Source organism: Centrocercus urophasianus, unplaced genomic scaffold (genome assembly GCF_019232065.1).
Source record: "Centrocercus urophasianus isolate 14NV4802_14NV808 unplaced genomic scaffold, USGS_Curo_1.0 seq_12, whole genome shotgun sequence".
Lineage (NCBI taxonomy): Eukaryota > Metazoa > Chordata > Aves > Galliformes > Phasianidae > Centrocercus > Centrocercus urophasianus.
Window position 1 is genome coordinate 62341976 of NW_024884364.1, and position 15405 is coordinate 62357380.

General features: G+C 39.1%; 1 protein-coding gene across 1 annotated transcript in view; it reads right to left on the reverse strand.

Moving 5' to 3' along the window:
- Nucleotides 1-612: 612 nt before the first annotated feature.
- Nucleotides 613-15405, reverse strand: part of COL4A1 (collagen type IV alpha 1 chain) — a 110276-nt gene continuing 95483 nt past the window's right edge. Inside the window, exons 44-52 of the mRNA XM_042809976.1 lie at nt 13830-13902; nt 13132-13203; nt 12685-12813; nt 11238-11336; nt 10434-10646; nt 9639-9816; nt 6045-6159; nt 5067-5239; nt 613-3676 (exon numbers count right to left, since the gene is read on the reverse strand). Coding sequence (XP_042665910.1) covers nt 3595-3676; nt 5067-5239; nt 6045-6159; nt 9639-9816; nt 10434-10646; nt 11238-11336; nt 12685-12813; nt 13132-13203; nt 13830-13902 — 1134 coding nt within the window. The 3' untranslated portion in view covers nt 613-3594. The remainder of the gene's footprint in view (nt 3677-5066; nt 5240-6044; nt 6160-9638; nt 9817-10433; nt 10647-11237; nt 11337-12684; nt 12814-13131; nt 13204-13829; nt 13903-15405) is intronic.

A 15405-nucleotide genomic window follows, 5' to 3' on the forward strand; every position in this document is an offset into this window, starting at 1 on the left:
GGGACCCAAGTGCCTTGTGCATTACAGATGTTTGTATTTTGTCCTTGTATACTTAGTGTAGATTACTCCCAAAACATGAAAGGTGGAAAAGAAAGCCTTAAAAAGTCAGAGGTTTATGATTTCAGGCATAAAAAGATATAGCTTCAATATAATTTTGGGGAGACTAACAAAAGGATACTGTTTTCAGAAGACCTGATTCATGGGGGGGAAAAAAAGGCAACAAAACACAATACAATGTATTTTGTCAAAGACATTAGCACTAAGAAAATGAAATAAACATATCTTTACATTGAATGTACATCCGCCAGAAAAAAACTCACAGGCTAAGAGATCATACATTGGATGACTTCATTACACTGTATGATTATTTTGTCTATGTACAGAATCTGTTCGGGGAGTGGTTGTTGGTCAGTTTTTACTGAACACTGCTCTGTTCCTATTTGAAAAAGAAAACTGCTGCTGATTCAAACACGTCTGCACAGAGACAGAGACTCAGGAACACAGACCCCTGCCATCCCAGTGTACCTGTTAGTGGATTAGAGAACACAGCGTTTGTTAGTTTGAAGTGGTTAGTATCCATCTTACCATAAAAAGAGCAAGGGCACCACCTGCTGTTTTAGAAATGTATTTATTCGGGTCATGAAAGTTACTCTTCAAGTACTGCATTCAAAAACAGTCAGGCCCACTAAACAAGCCGCACTGCTTTAGGAAAGCTTTGTCCTTCAAATGAAGCTTGCACAACATGGTTTTAGAGAGGATGTGCTTGCAGTTGCCTGTTCACACAACGTCCACAACTGCACTGAAGTGACAACGCTGGCCCCAAATGGCAGACTGTGGTATGCTTACAGAGTTCTGAAAATAAGAAAGGGTTTCGCACCTGCACTGCTGTAGTACACGAGCTCTCCACACTCAGGGTGCCAAACTCAGCTTGCATGACACCTTCAGGAGATCTGACTTGCATTCAGTAACACTGACAAGTGAAATCACTGACTTTAGAAACAATACTAGCATGATAAAGGGTTAGATTATTTTATGAGCTGTAGGTTTTGGAATAAATTCTTATTACTGGAGAAGTAAAACATAAAACTATAGTTCAAATAGGTTGTTTTTTTGTTTGTTTTTTCCCCCAAAGGACCTTGCTTTCAAAATACTCCTCCTCAAGAAAACAGAGGTTAGTAAACAGCCACCTGCAGTGAGCAGTCCCTGTATGAGCAAAAGGCATTATTATCTTGATTTAAACTTACACGCAGGACTTCATAAAACCAACTGAGATGATTTGAACCAAGCAAATCAAATCCCTGGCTGACATGGAGATAAGCTGAAGAGTGCAATTAAAAAGTTTGAGAGGCAGCTTGGATCCTCTGAGTTAGAGAAGGTCCGTATGTCTACTAGATTCTTCCCAGACAAGAGGAATCACACCGTGTTCCCTTCTTCCTCTGAGAAACATGTAGCCTTTGGAAATCTCTGCTCCGGGCTGATTAGACAAAAACAGCCTGCATTTTACAGGCTTGTAAAGGGCTCTTGTGAGGACTGCTCATTTATAAATGGAATGATCATCTGTCAGAATCTTCATGAGAGTAAGAACCAGCACTAAAGGGAATGGCCAAGTTCTTTTCTGGAGCACTCAGTCATTTGGCCAGCTGACATTCTCAAGGAATCACAGTGGAAGTGAGCTCAGAAAAACAGCAGCAGCCTGCTCACAAATCCAGGAGAACAATACACAGCATTAATAAATCATGTGCTTTTGCCATGGAAAAAAAGATAGCTCACTTCCTCTTCAAGCAATCACAGCAAAGATTCACCTTCACTGCCTACAAGCAAAATTTTACCACACACTTGGATTTTGACCCTGTGTAATTTACTTCTGATTTATTCTTGAAAAATTGAAGGGAAGAATTAAAAGAAGAAAAAAGCAACTGTATAACTGGATTGCTTCCCATGAGCTTGTAATGAAGGTTGAACATTCCTTCCAAACACCAAACACACTCAGTAACAGACGGAGGACCCGTGCTTTGTCTGTCAGTACCACTTCTCACAAGTAACAACTGAGGTGTGTCAGTACAGCATCCTACCTGCCCGTTTTGAAGCTGCTTTGTACATCTGCAAGATGTGCAAAACAAAAATAATCTGTGATTGCATCAAGCTTGTGCATTTATTGGTGGCTTATTCAAAATTAATTCACTGCTGTAAATGAATGCTAATAACAAATTAGTAAAAAGTTTTTCTTTTTTCTTTTTTTTTTTTTTTTTTTTTTTTACACAAATATTTTTATTACAAACTCGAATTTTTAAGAAATAATACACATTTAAGAAATTACACAAAGGCCTTGGCATTTGTAAAAAACTTTTGGTATTTGCATGATTATAGACTGTAAAACACTTTTGGATGCAGATGTGCTCAAACCTTGGTATAATTGCATAGAAATTCTTTAGAAATATTAACGAGGCCACTGTAAAGAGTTTTTTTGGCACAATATTAACAAAATTAAGGCCTTATACTTCTCAAAATCAAGTCATTCAGTGTGTGAGTAGTGTTTAAAACCCTGAAAAATATTAAATACAGAATAAAGACTATAAGCTCAAAGCAGGATTGACTATAATAAACACAAATAGCTATTAACCTGGGTTCAGTCTCTGCAAATTTGGAATTGAAATGACCTATATAAAATGAACATTTCACATCATATTTTGGTATTTAACACCGAATTTATAACACTGCAAAGAAGAAAACTTCTGTAAGCTTCTTTCTGTTACGATAAACTGAAAAGCCTAATGGTTGACATCTATATAAATTACTAACACATTTATATATTTTTTTCTTGACCATTGCTGGATCATTGTTTATTCCACAGGAAAGTTTGTTCTACTGCATGAAGAAGCTGCATAGTACCAACATAGCAGAAACACTTACTTGCCTATTGGGAGACCGATTTGGAAGTCTCTTCCAGGTGTAGTCCCATTAAAACCAATAGCACTAAGGACTACAACAGAAGCAAAGGTTTGCAGGATGGCAATCTATGCTTTGAAAAGATGGTTATTTGTTGCTTAACCACAGTCTGTAATCCCAAAACTCCTTTTTTTTTTTTTTTTTTTTTTTTTACATTAGTATTGCTTTGTACAATAAGGAACAATAAGTACATACACAAGAGTCTGGGATTTTGAGACACCTAAATAATGATAACAACAAACTCATCTGGGGAAGAAAAATGAATCTAAATATATAATACAAGAATGAGAAAGGGGAGTCCAACAGTATAAGGCAGAACTGCATACCTCCTAGCACCTTTGCATTTTTCTGGACGAATGCTGACTTTTTATTCTATCAGTGCATTGCATTTATATAAAAAATATATATTTTTTGATCAAAAGTGCCATTTGGCATGTCAACATTTGAAGCTTATCTTTGTTGTCTCTTTTCTTCTTCAGCAAGGACAGGGCCAGTAAAGCAGTGTGTGTTAGTTATGCAAGTTCCTAAAAGGCACTTTACTGTTTTCATATTGGACAACAATGAGGTACATATGATATATGTCTAGGCTTCATTGCTGTTAAACAAATAGCACCATATTGTGTGAAATAAGTTGAAATTCAAAAGTCATTATGTATTTCTCATACAGACTTGACAACGGCTAACGTTTGAGCGCAGATCCCCTGCTTTCAAAGTCGACGGAGTCGGTTTCCTATTACAAATAAAGAAATGAAAAGACTCATTAACAACTGTTACTACAAATGGTCAGGATTCAACTGACAAGGCAAACTTTGCATGCAGTCAAATGCCTTTCTAAGCTGAATCGAGAAGTTATCCCTGATTTTTTTGATGCATATTCACTTTCAAATGTAGGTCACAAACTGACAGAAGATGACTTACAAACAGAGGTCACATGCAGTTACCTCAGAATTCAGTAGGCTGAAGGCTTTCTTAAGCAGAAAACACTACCTCCTTAATCACAAGTTTGAAAACATGCTGAAATTTAGGCAGTAAAAAAAAAAATTAAGCAAGGAAACTGAAAACCTTGGATCTGTGTAGGACTCAATGAATACAAATAATTCTGGTGCTGACTCCTCTAAATTTTTCTGACCTGCTTTCCTGCTTCCAAGGAAACCAGTGCTCTCCCCAGAATTAGCATGTGGGCTCTTTTAGTAGATTTGCTGTCTGATAAAGACAATCACAGCCCCAGTTAACATCAGACACAGTGCTCAACCCTTCCACCTATTTATTTCGCAATTATCCCATAGACAGTCAGAACTGGCTCAACATCCTCTTCAATTTGACTGAGACAGGCAAAGAAGCAATCACATCTATGAGCAAAAGACACAAACAGATGAAGGGTACCCAGGGTGGCAGCTGTGGGAGAGGACGTTTGCCTGCACTCCAGAGGAACGTCTGCTAATCAGGTAAGCTTTGTAGACCTGGGAACTAGTCTACACACTAACATGCTAATAAAATTTGGAAGAAAGAAATGAGATTGTGTTGAAAAACACAGTTATGTGTACAAGCCCAGAACAAATACTACTATCACTAAATTCCTGAAATTAGAACCTTAGAAGGACTGAAGAAGTGCCTAAGACATCTACTTTCAGCTGTATTTTATCCAGACATACTTCCTCCATCATTGCAGAGTAGCAAATAACTGTTCAGCTTACTTAGCTTCCTCCCTCTCCGTGTACAACACCTGCACTAATTTCAAGTGGTTCTATTACATGTTAACATCCACTGGGAGAAATGTTATGTTCTAACTTAATTTCAATCAGCATGTCAGCCTATCCCAGCTACGACTCAGTGAATATAATCAAACATAGCGGAAATTAAAACACTTTTAGATTATGCCAAAGAGTAAAACACCAAGTGCAAATGACAAACTATAAACACTAATGGAAGATACACTCATTAATTCCTCCCAGAGCTATGATAATTTTTCCTTTTTGTTATTAAAATCATTAACTATACTTACTAACCACACTGGGACACAGCGAATACTTCAACCATATTATTACACTCAAACAATACTTCTGTTATTCAGAGACAAGGCTTGACAGTCTCAAATACCAATAAATAAATCATGAACTTACTTGAACATCTCATTCCTCTCTATAGTGGCAAGCCAGAAGCTGTAAGCATTTGCATAATAATTGCAGGTGCCCCGGCCATGGCATTCAATGAAGGGAGCGCTGCGGAACTCCTCCAGGCAGGAACCGGGAGACGCCAGGGCCTGGCCAGAGCCCTCAGCACCAGCACTGGTATGCTAGAAAAATGCAAAAACCATCACTGAGGAAGGAACTTTTCAGCATTCCTGCTACAATTTCTGTTATCTCTCTTGCAAAAATATTTCTTCACGTGTCTCTCCTCATCCTGTTGTGTCTGTTGTTTATTTCCTCTGCTCAAGGAGGAGCAAGACGGTGGAGCTGAAGAGCTTCTAAGGTGGAGTTGGCTGACTAGTTCAATGGCAGCACAGCACATCACCAACATGAACCTCAGGACAGATACATGCACAGAAATCCCTGAGGACTGACAGTAAAACCCAAGCTATGTCTGTACTAGTAGAATGGAAGTGCATACTAACCACTATAGTGGACTATAGGTTGTCTCCTCAGACTATTCCATGGGCCTATGATTTTTGTAGCATGAAGAAAGCTAAGAAACTGGATAACCAATCAAAAATGCTATTTGAAAAATAAAGTTTCATCTATCAAAAGAAATGGGAAGAAGGCAGGCACTGATATGCTACTGCCCAAGGAGGCTGCCGCAACATAGATGCAGAAGGACCATTGAAAATTAGGTTTATTTCCTCTTTTATTCCACACTTGAACTCTGTGTTGGAGGTGTAAACAATAGAATATGCTACGTACATTCCCCAGAAAATGAACAACAAACTGCTGTTGCGTTATTCTCATTTAATACTTAGTCTGAATTGTTCTCAAGAAAGCGCAGAGACCTAATGCCCTCCTGAGACATAAAGTGACATGGTCAGCTTTCCCAGAAAGGGAGTGTATATCAAATACCTGAATGAAACGCTTTTCTCAGCTCAGAGTAAGCCCCAGTGCACTTACCATGACAAAGGAGTAACCAATCCAAAGGGAACTCCAGCCTTCAGGACATGGTGGTATCTGGATTGTTTGACTGTGAACAGCGATTACCATAGCAGGAGCTTCACACACAGAGCACCTAGAAGAACCAAGATGTGAATGAGAACGCATGAACGTGAAGCCTAAACCTCTTTATTTCTGAAGAGGCCTCCTTCAAAAAGTCTGAACTAAGAAATATTGTCACCTTCAAAAGCACATCTAAGATCAAACTTAAAAAAAAAAAAAAAAAAAAAAATCTGCCTCTTTTCCATTTCTCATGTACTTAAGGGCCACTTAACCACTTAAGCCTTGCTCATATTAGCCTGCCTAAAAGCACAGAACAAGAGACTTCTCATCTGAATATGTGTTTGTCTTTTGCTGATCTCATTTGCACTGTCCCTTAAAATACTTAATATCATGAACACCAGAGGCAAATGGTCTAACATCATAGCTCAGCACATATCACTTATAAAATGATCTACTATAATCAGAGACAAATAGCAGCCATTTGCTATGGAGACTAGCTTCAGAGCAGGTAAGACTGCACTGGGCAAAAGATCTGGAGTAAAAAAGGCCAACAAAAAAGCTCTTTTGAAGGCTTTTTATGAAGCTAGCAACAGTTCTATGCTGAGGAGCTGGCAGCTTGTGGGCAGGCTCCTGAGTCAGCAGAGGTGGAGCTGGTACATTAGCAGCACAGTTTAAACACCTGTCCTTAACATTCACACCTGACAATAAGCTTTAAATAGCTTTGGGGAGCACACCAGGTCATCACCACATCATTGTTGCTGCCCACTGAGAACAGGGAGGCTCAGTGAGTGAGCACAGCCTGCACTGCCTATACGGTGCTGCAGCCGTGGGTGTAGGAGGTGGGTCAAGTGGTATGGACAGTAACTTCTGTCCATCCTTGCTCAGGAGATTGGTTTTCCTCTTGACTGTTTCTGAGTTTTCAGGCCTGAACATGGTCTTCACCAGACTGCAAGCTTATTCCAAGAAGACTGTGGTGATCCAGATGGAGGGCCTGCCCAGAAAAGTAGCTGTTCAGGTTTCTGGTTGCAGGGAGTGCCTGAGACTGCTGCTGCCTGGAGAGGGTGGCAGGGATTCCATCTGTGTAAGGTGTGAGCAGGTGGATGAGCTGCCCAGCCTGGTGGTGGAGCTCAAGGAAGAGGTACAGAGACTTAAGACCATCAGGGATTGTGAGCAGGAGATCGGCTGGTGGAGTGACTTGCTGTTATGCTGGAAGGAAGGGTGCCAGGGAGATACCCCCAGAAAAGTGGTGGCCCCCCTGTCACAGTCAGACAGACCTGACTGAATGAGGAGGGTTGGAAGAGAGTCCCAACTTGGCATCACAGGAGCTCTCCCAGCCAGCCTACCCCGCTTCCCCCAGATCCCTTAAGCAACAGGTTTCAGATGCTAGAAATTGAAGGGGAGGTGAGTGGGGAGGTGATGATCTGCCTAGGAAGGAGCCTAAGGCAAGGCCGTCACCCCCAGACCTTGATACTGCCTCTGTGAGGAAGGGAAGAAAGATGTTAGTGGTGGGTGACTCCCTTCTTGGAGGAATGGAGAGCCCCATATGCAGACTGGACCCGAACTGTCAGGAAGTGTGCTGCCTTCCTGGGGTCTGGGTCAGGGACATAACCAGGAAACTCCCAGCGCTGGTTAGGTCCACTGATTATTTTCCTTTACTCATAGTTCATGAGGGCAGTGATGAAATTGCACAGAGAAGCCTAAGAACTAAGAAAAGAGATTTCAGGGGCTTAGGGCATTTAGTTCAAGGAGTGGGAGCTCGAGTGATTTTTTTGTTCTATACCTTCATGGGCAGCGAGGGACATGGAGAGGGCTTGGAAAGCACAAGCAATGAATTGGCTCAGAGGCTGGTGTTGGGCCAGAAACTTTGGGTTCTTTGATCATGGGGCAGTTTACTCAGCCCCTGGCCTGTTGTTCATCTATGGAACCCACCTATCTCAAAGGGGGCAACGAATCCTAGCGCAGCAGCTAGCAGGGCTTATTGAAAGAGCTTTAAACTAGCTACGATGGGGGAAGGGGACAAAACAGCTAATGGTGATGACGTGATGACTATGTTGAAAAATAATGTTTTGTAGCTGGGAACATACTCTATGAAATAGAGTTATTGTGCTCTTTGTACCTGTTACAGTTTCCAAGGAAAAAAAATAGGAGGCATTACTTTCAGAGCAACCTACATATGTAACACACACATATGCATTTCAATGGTATGAAAGCTACTCCACATGCATAAGAAAGCAAAATGCCTGTCGGTGCTTCACTGAGCAAGATTTTCAAAAGAGATTCTCAAAGCCACAAAATGTCATGTTTGATCATGGAACTTGAATAAAAGGAACTTGAATTTCTAAGATCGGTCGTTCAAATTTTTCTGCAAATCAGATCCCTTCCACCAGTGTCAAGTTAACACCCAAAGATGCAAGACCAACACAAACCAGTCACTCTTGAGAATCTGCCCACCTAATTTTCAAGGAACCTATTTTTTATTTTATTTTATTTTTTTTGCCTCTAAACTACGAATATGGAGGACAAGCACAAAGCACAATGGATTCTATTATGCAGAAGCAAATATGAGATCTTTTGCAGTAGGAACAAGTAGGTTTTATAACCACATCAAAATATGAAGACTACAACCTTTTAATAATTTTAACTGTCCTTTTTCTTACATGATGTATACCAACCTGAGAAAGCAGAGCCAACAATCTCCATTCTTATACACATCATACAGCAAAAAGAGCAATCAGAAAGAGCTAATAAAGGTTAGAAGCAATTATGGAAATCTAAGTAATGCTTAGATTTACTGATCATCATTAGAGTTTTAGGCTGGAATTTCCCTTGGTCAGACTCTTGACTTATGAGAGCAGTAGAGTTTACCACACTACTGCTCACACCTCTGCCTTCAGCACTACACATGTTAAGCCACAATGTTTTCCTGAAAATTTAATATTGACCAAAATTTTAGGATGTTGGACTGATACAGAGCACTTGTGTCCAATATAAGTGCCACCATTTATGCTAGCTGAGACTCTGGATTTATTAAAATATAGATTATTGATTTTGCAACAGTTTCCTATAAGTCAGATGGAAATAGATGTGTTCAAGCAGCCTGTCCAAAAGAAGCCTGGCAGTCTACTGTAAGATAAATTATGCTGCCATTTGCAGGGAGAAGAAAACCGAGCCCTGAAAAGTTTCTAGCTACAAAGAAAAGTTAAATTGTTTTGGACAGGAATTGTGAATAAATTCCAACCTTTCTCTCCTTCAAAGCACATCACAGCTTTTGCAAAACATTATTTCAAAGTAAATATTTTTGTTTCAATTAGACTCAAAACAGACTACCTTATTTGTTTGGGTTTCCTCCAAAATAAATTCATTTTTGATCAAAGTCTGAACTGAATACATTCACGCTTTGAGGCACTTCATCAAAAGAACTCAAATTTTAAATTGAAAGGCAAGAAATAAAAACTTGTATAATATGAGTCTTTTGCAAGGAAATAAAGTACCGTGCACACCTTTCACAGTTTTCATTTTATAAACACAACAGAATTTAAATTAAATCATCACCTGCTGATGAATGGTCTGATACTTTCACCAGTGATAGGTGCCATACTCATTGGCATGGGCTCAGGAGTGGACAGCCAGTAGGAATAGTCATTCCTCGACGCAAAGTTACATACATTGTTGATATTGCAGAACAAGAAAGGCATAGTACTAAATTTACGGAGGCAGCTCCCTGCGGTGCCTGAAAATTGAAAGGTTACTTGTTAGCCTATTTTTGTTAAGCCATTACCAGTTGCCAATCAAAGGTTTACAGTAGCAGCTTAAAAGCAGACAACGCTTGCTCTGAGGGGCCCAGAACAAATACTATCTTGATAGATAGTCTGGATAGCCTAGTCTTGCCTGCACAATTAAAGAATAATTTAGACTGGAATAGATCTCTAGAAGTCACCTGTCCTAACCCCTGCCAATTGGATCACGTTGCTCGGGCCCATACTCATTTGAGTTATGAGTATCTCCAAAGACAGAGATGCAACAATCTCTTCAGGTTCTTACTCCAGAGCCAGAACACAGCTATAGTGAACAATCATTTTTCTCATTAGAATATCTTATCCTTATGTCTGTTGCTTCTTCTAGTATCATTGATCCCTTCTGAGAAGAGTTTGGATCCATCTTCTATCTGCCCTCCCATTAGTTAGCTGTAGGTACCAGTAGAGGACTTCCCTTAAATTTCTGTTTCAGCTGAGCCAACAGAGTTCCATCGTACCGATCATGCTCCATACAGCTTTACAAATGAAAGAAACATTTGGCTTGTTGAATTTGTACTCATTTTACTTGAATACTATTTTAGTCTCTCCTTACCGAGATCTTGGCCATGTGCTCTTTCATTTCCTTGTACATAAAGCAGGGAGTAGCCATGGTAAATCAACCTTGTTCCAAATGGACACTGTGGTTCTTCAGTGGTTTGACTGTGTCTGGTAACAAGGAAGCCATGAGCAACAGATGCTGCACCAGGTGGGCCCATAGCCCCAGGTAAACCTTCAGGGCCAGGTGGACCAGGGATTCCTCTGGGCCCTACAATAGAAAGAGTTGTCTTTAATGTCTACAGGCATCACCTGGTATCTGAGAGTTAGCTTGCCTGAACTTAGGTAGCAGGAAACAATCATTTGGTATTTGTGTAATTACTATAATGCATTTGAGAGTATCCAAGGAAAAAACACCTTGAATTTTAACTAGTTGTAATTATACCACATAACAGAATCTCAAGAATTGGTTTAACTATTAATAAACTTTAGAAAACAATTGAATTGTTCAAAACATACAACAATTTTTAAAACTTACCTTTTGTGAAACATTCAAGTGTCAGTAAAATCTTCAAAGCAACAATATCTGTAGTGATACTGTGACCATATTATCTTCCCTCTCTCTCATAATAGAAACACAGAATGGTTTGGGTTGGAAGAGACCTTAAAGATCATCTACTGGAATCTAACATCTAGCTGCTTTTCCTGCAGTACCTGCAGACAGTTTCAGATCTTGTCAACCACCTGTGCTGTTTAGCTCTGCCTATATATCTAAAGAACTAAGATTAGGTACTTTCATACCTAATCTCTCATGTTATTTTTCTATGAAGGCATCGAGTCTTCAAAGAAGTCATTTGCTTACCTGGGGGACCATAAGGACCAACTTCTCCTTTTTGCCCAGGTCTGCCATCAAACCCTGGACTACCAGGTGGTCCAGGTACACCTGAAGGTCCTGTTGCTCCTGTTTAAAAACAAAGAAGAGTTATTACTGAATTCTCTCTGTTACGTCCGTTCTGAATTCCAGCTTTTGATGTAGTAGACAGCACGGGCACATTTCTGCATAGACTGTGCTCATTCAGATTCAGTGTTCATACTTCAGCAAATAAGTAGGTTAGAGCAGGTAAAATCATTGTAGTAGAGACGAACAGAACAGAAAAAATAAGCAGAGTGTGTGCTTCTAAAACAACTGGTGTTTGTCTGGATTATGAAAAGGAAAGACAGCAGTCTCTTCCCTCTGCTTATCATACAACACATTCAAAAATATACCATAAAAGGTAGGGCGCCAAACAGCAGAAAAACTAGAAAAACAAAAAACTGATTTTCAGACATCTGTGTCTTCCTTTCATTAGTTTCAACATCAGCCAATGCTTTGAGTACCACATAAACTCAGTAACTGCAACTTTGTGAAGAATAAATTAACTCTACCAGTACCATACCAGACTTTCTGTGGCATATTAGTAGCTTTAGTAAGTCACAGCTGTCCTTTTCTTTAAAAAGTAACATTTTATAAGGCCTCAATGTCTTTCCTGTAGTGAGGGGCCCAAAATGGCAATGGGGCAGTAGTCACAAAGTTGTGATCCTACCTTCAAAAGTGAATTTACATATTTTCTTCTGTATTAAACAGAAGGAAAAATATCACTGTATTGCACCATAATTCCTTTTCCTCTTCTTAAAAAAATGATCAGGAATAAAGCTTTCCCTTAAAATCTTAATAGCTGAAGAATGCTTCTGAGCTCCAACTCTCCACGCCCTGTCACTCTGAAGGGCACATACTCCTGTGTAGTCTAGCCCTTTGCTCCCTTATTCCCATTGTGTTTTATTTTTGCAGTTCACCTTCTCTTTACAGGAATTGCAGTGTTTGGGCTTAGAGTGAAAGTTGAGGACTATGTAACAAATTTTCCCAGGGAGCCCTTCCCTCTCCAGGATCAAGGTGTTTTTCCTTAGGCTTGCCCTCACAGAGAGATATACAGCAATTAAGTTTGGATTCAAGGCTTAAGACAGAAGACACTCAACCAAATACCTTCTGGGAACTGTAGCATGTCATCTTGTTTACCACTGATCTCAGATACGGGTGTGATGACTACAGAGAGAGCCGAAGAAAATCACTAGGAAGGCATTTATTTCTGGCACTGCTTTGGAAGAGCTCTTTGAAGAGAAGTATTCTTTTCCTTCTTGGCTAACAAAATTTGAGTGGCTTATAAAAAAACTGGATAGCGGTACACCAAAAATCTTCCAGTATCTAGCCTACCACTGGCCCATTTTAGCATTACTTAAAAGGTGACTCTACTGGCAAGTTACAAATCTCTCACCTTGCTGTCCTTTGGGACCTGGAAGTCCTGGGAATCCTTTGAGACCAACTGGTCCTACTGGGCCAGGTAAGCCAGGATCCCCTTTGATAAGCTGAAAAGCACCTGGGGGGCCTGGTGGGCCTTGTAAACCTGGAAAATTAATAGAAAATTAATTAGTTACCTTATATTCCTATCTGAAGAATCTAATACTATGAAAACCTCAATATTGATCTTCCAAAGCAAGAAAAAGAAACCAGACTGCCGAAAGCTCTACTCAATACTCAAAACTAATCTGAACAAGTAGATAGTGATACCACAACATCTGTTTTCATATTCTACCTTTTTCATACCTAATAAAAGCATGGCGGAGATATTGCATTGGTTAGTTGAAAATAACCATTTTAATAACAAAATCTGTGAACAAAGGAGAAAACTAAACAGAAGCAGCAGCTAATCTTCACATCATACCTTTAGATCCAGGAAGACCTTGGTCACCTCGCTCACCCTTGAGGCCTGGGAAGCCTGCAGATCCTTTTGGACCTGAAGCCAAAGAGAATGTTTATGTAAATACTCAATAGTTCCCTTATTTGAAAGCACAGGTTCAGAATAATCAGGTATGATCCCAAGAACCACAACTTTATTCACGCAAGTACCAAATGCCCAGTCACTAAAGAATCGATGACTGAAAATAAGTTTATCTTTATTTAATTAATATTCTTTGTAAACTAGTAGGGTTTTTTTATATTTTTTTCTACATACAGTGTTCTCGTGTACGTGATGACGACAGAACAACAATTTAGAAGATATGTTGAATCTATGTTTCCTCCAATACAGCCATAACACTTGCCTCTGCCACTCAAGAAAATCCTAAAGATTTTTGAATGGTGATGTCCAAACAATGGAATTTGCATCTATTTTCTAAAGAACACCTGCACTTAAAATTGGTCAAGAAAGAGAACAGGATTTAAGAAGATTTAATAATAATAATAATAATAATTTTTAAAACTCCCAATATTCTTGATTGCTTTTTGATGCAGCTTTCAATGTTCTGTTTCAAATGTCCTGTAAACAAAGTCAACAATCTCCGAGCTTTGTTGTTGCTGTTGTTTTTGTTTGGTTGGGTTTTTTTGAGAGAGAGAGAGGAACATGACAAAGTTTCTCCTCACCTGGAACACCTGGAACACCTGGAGGCCCTAGATCACCCTTTTCACCAGCACCTCCTGGCAAACCAGGACTACCCTGTATAAGAGAGAAAGTGAAGTAGTGTTATCTTACACTATTGTGACATGACTTTGAAATAGCCTGTTTAGTTTTGGAAACCTATGAAAAAAATAATACGAGGGAAGAGTCATTGCATTTATGGAATCATTCTCTGCAGTGATTACAGAAGAAGCTTCTCCTACATGAACAAGTTTGGTACCTTATTAAGCTATTTTTGCCTCACAAAATACTAGATCAGAATAAGGTATCTCATTAACAATATAGTTAACAAATAATTCTTCAGTCATACACCACACCATCATGAGAAACATTAGCAAGCACAAATATCAGCAAATGAGACACTAATTTCAGTGCTTCTCCATCAGACAGTGGGCAGATAATCAAATAAGGTAATTCCAGATTAGAGCAGACTTAAAAACTTCTACAACCACGCATGGAATGAAATTGAATGTACTTAAAAATTTATAAACCTTTTCAGGTTTTCACTTTTCAATAGGGCGAAAACACTAAAGAACTTTTTAAACAATATGAAATCTTCCTCCAGCCTTCACTGTTACAAACTGCCCCACTGAAATTAATGACAAGTTTGTAATAGCTTCACTTCAAGCAAAACCAAGCCCATGTTTCAGAAGATACTGTAAATAGCTACTTACCTAACTGCCAACATGCTTTGCTTCTTTCATCTATTGCAGCTCACTTGCAAAACGCTTTTAAATATAGCTTAGAGTTTTTCCCCAACTAATTGCTAACCCAAGTCTGAAGTAACACAGTAATGACAGTCCCCTCTATAATATAATGTAGAACACATGTAGAGGAAAGAAACAAAATCCCTTTCCTAAGTAAACTACCAATCAGAAGTTGGAGGTGTGACTTAAGTACTCAGTGAAAAATAACACTGATTCATCTCATTTTACAATAGCAGTAGAATAGATACACATCATCTAGTGCAGGTTAGATGTTTATGTTAAGGTAAGAAAAATGGTTCCCTAATGTTTTCACTGACTATAAGGGAAGAAGAGATGACTATCTCAAAAATGAATGTCAACAGTAAGGATTCCTAAGTTAAATGAAAGAAATCCTACCCTTTGAGTGGTAAGGGAGGCATTCATAATGCCAAGTTACCTGGTTTCTTATAGCCATATAACCACAGTATATAGAATTTTTTAAAGAAATGGCCCTTGCTTTGCATCATTACGGAGACTTCTGCAGCACAAATCAGAAATGCTTCCATTCATTGAGAAGACAATGAATCAAGAGTCAGACATTCTCAGTAAAATTTGGAGCTTCTTAATAGCTTCTGTTTTAGTTTACAATTGTAAAATGGATTAATTTATAATGGGGTTTGCATTTCAGGATCTGACTTCTGCATTTCCTTTTTTTGGATAGACTTTTCAGATTGGTTGCATCACTCACTCATTATTTAGCTTAATTTCCTTTAGTTTAGTAAACCTTTAATTTAGGTTTCCAAGTACGAGCAGACCTCTACAAGTGATTTAATCTGATACCTAATCTGGGTAGTCA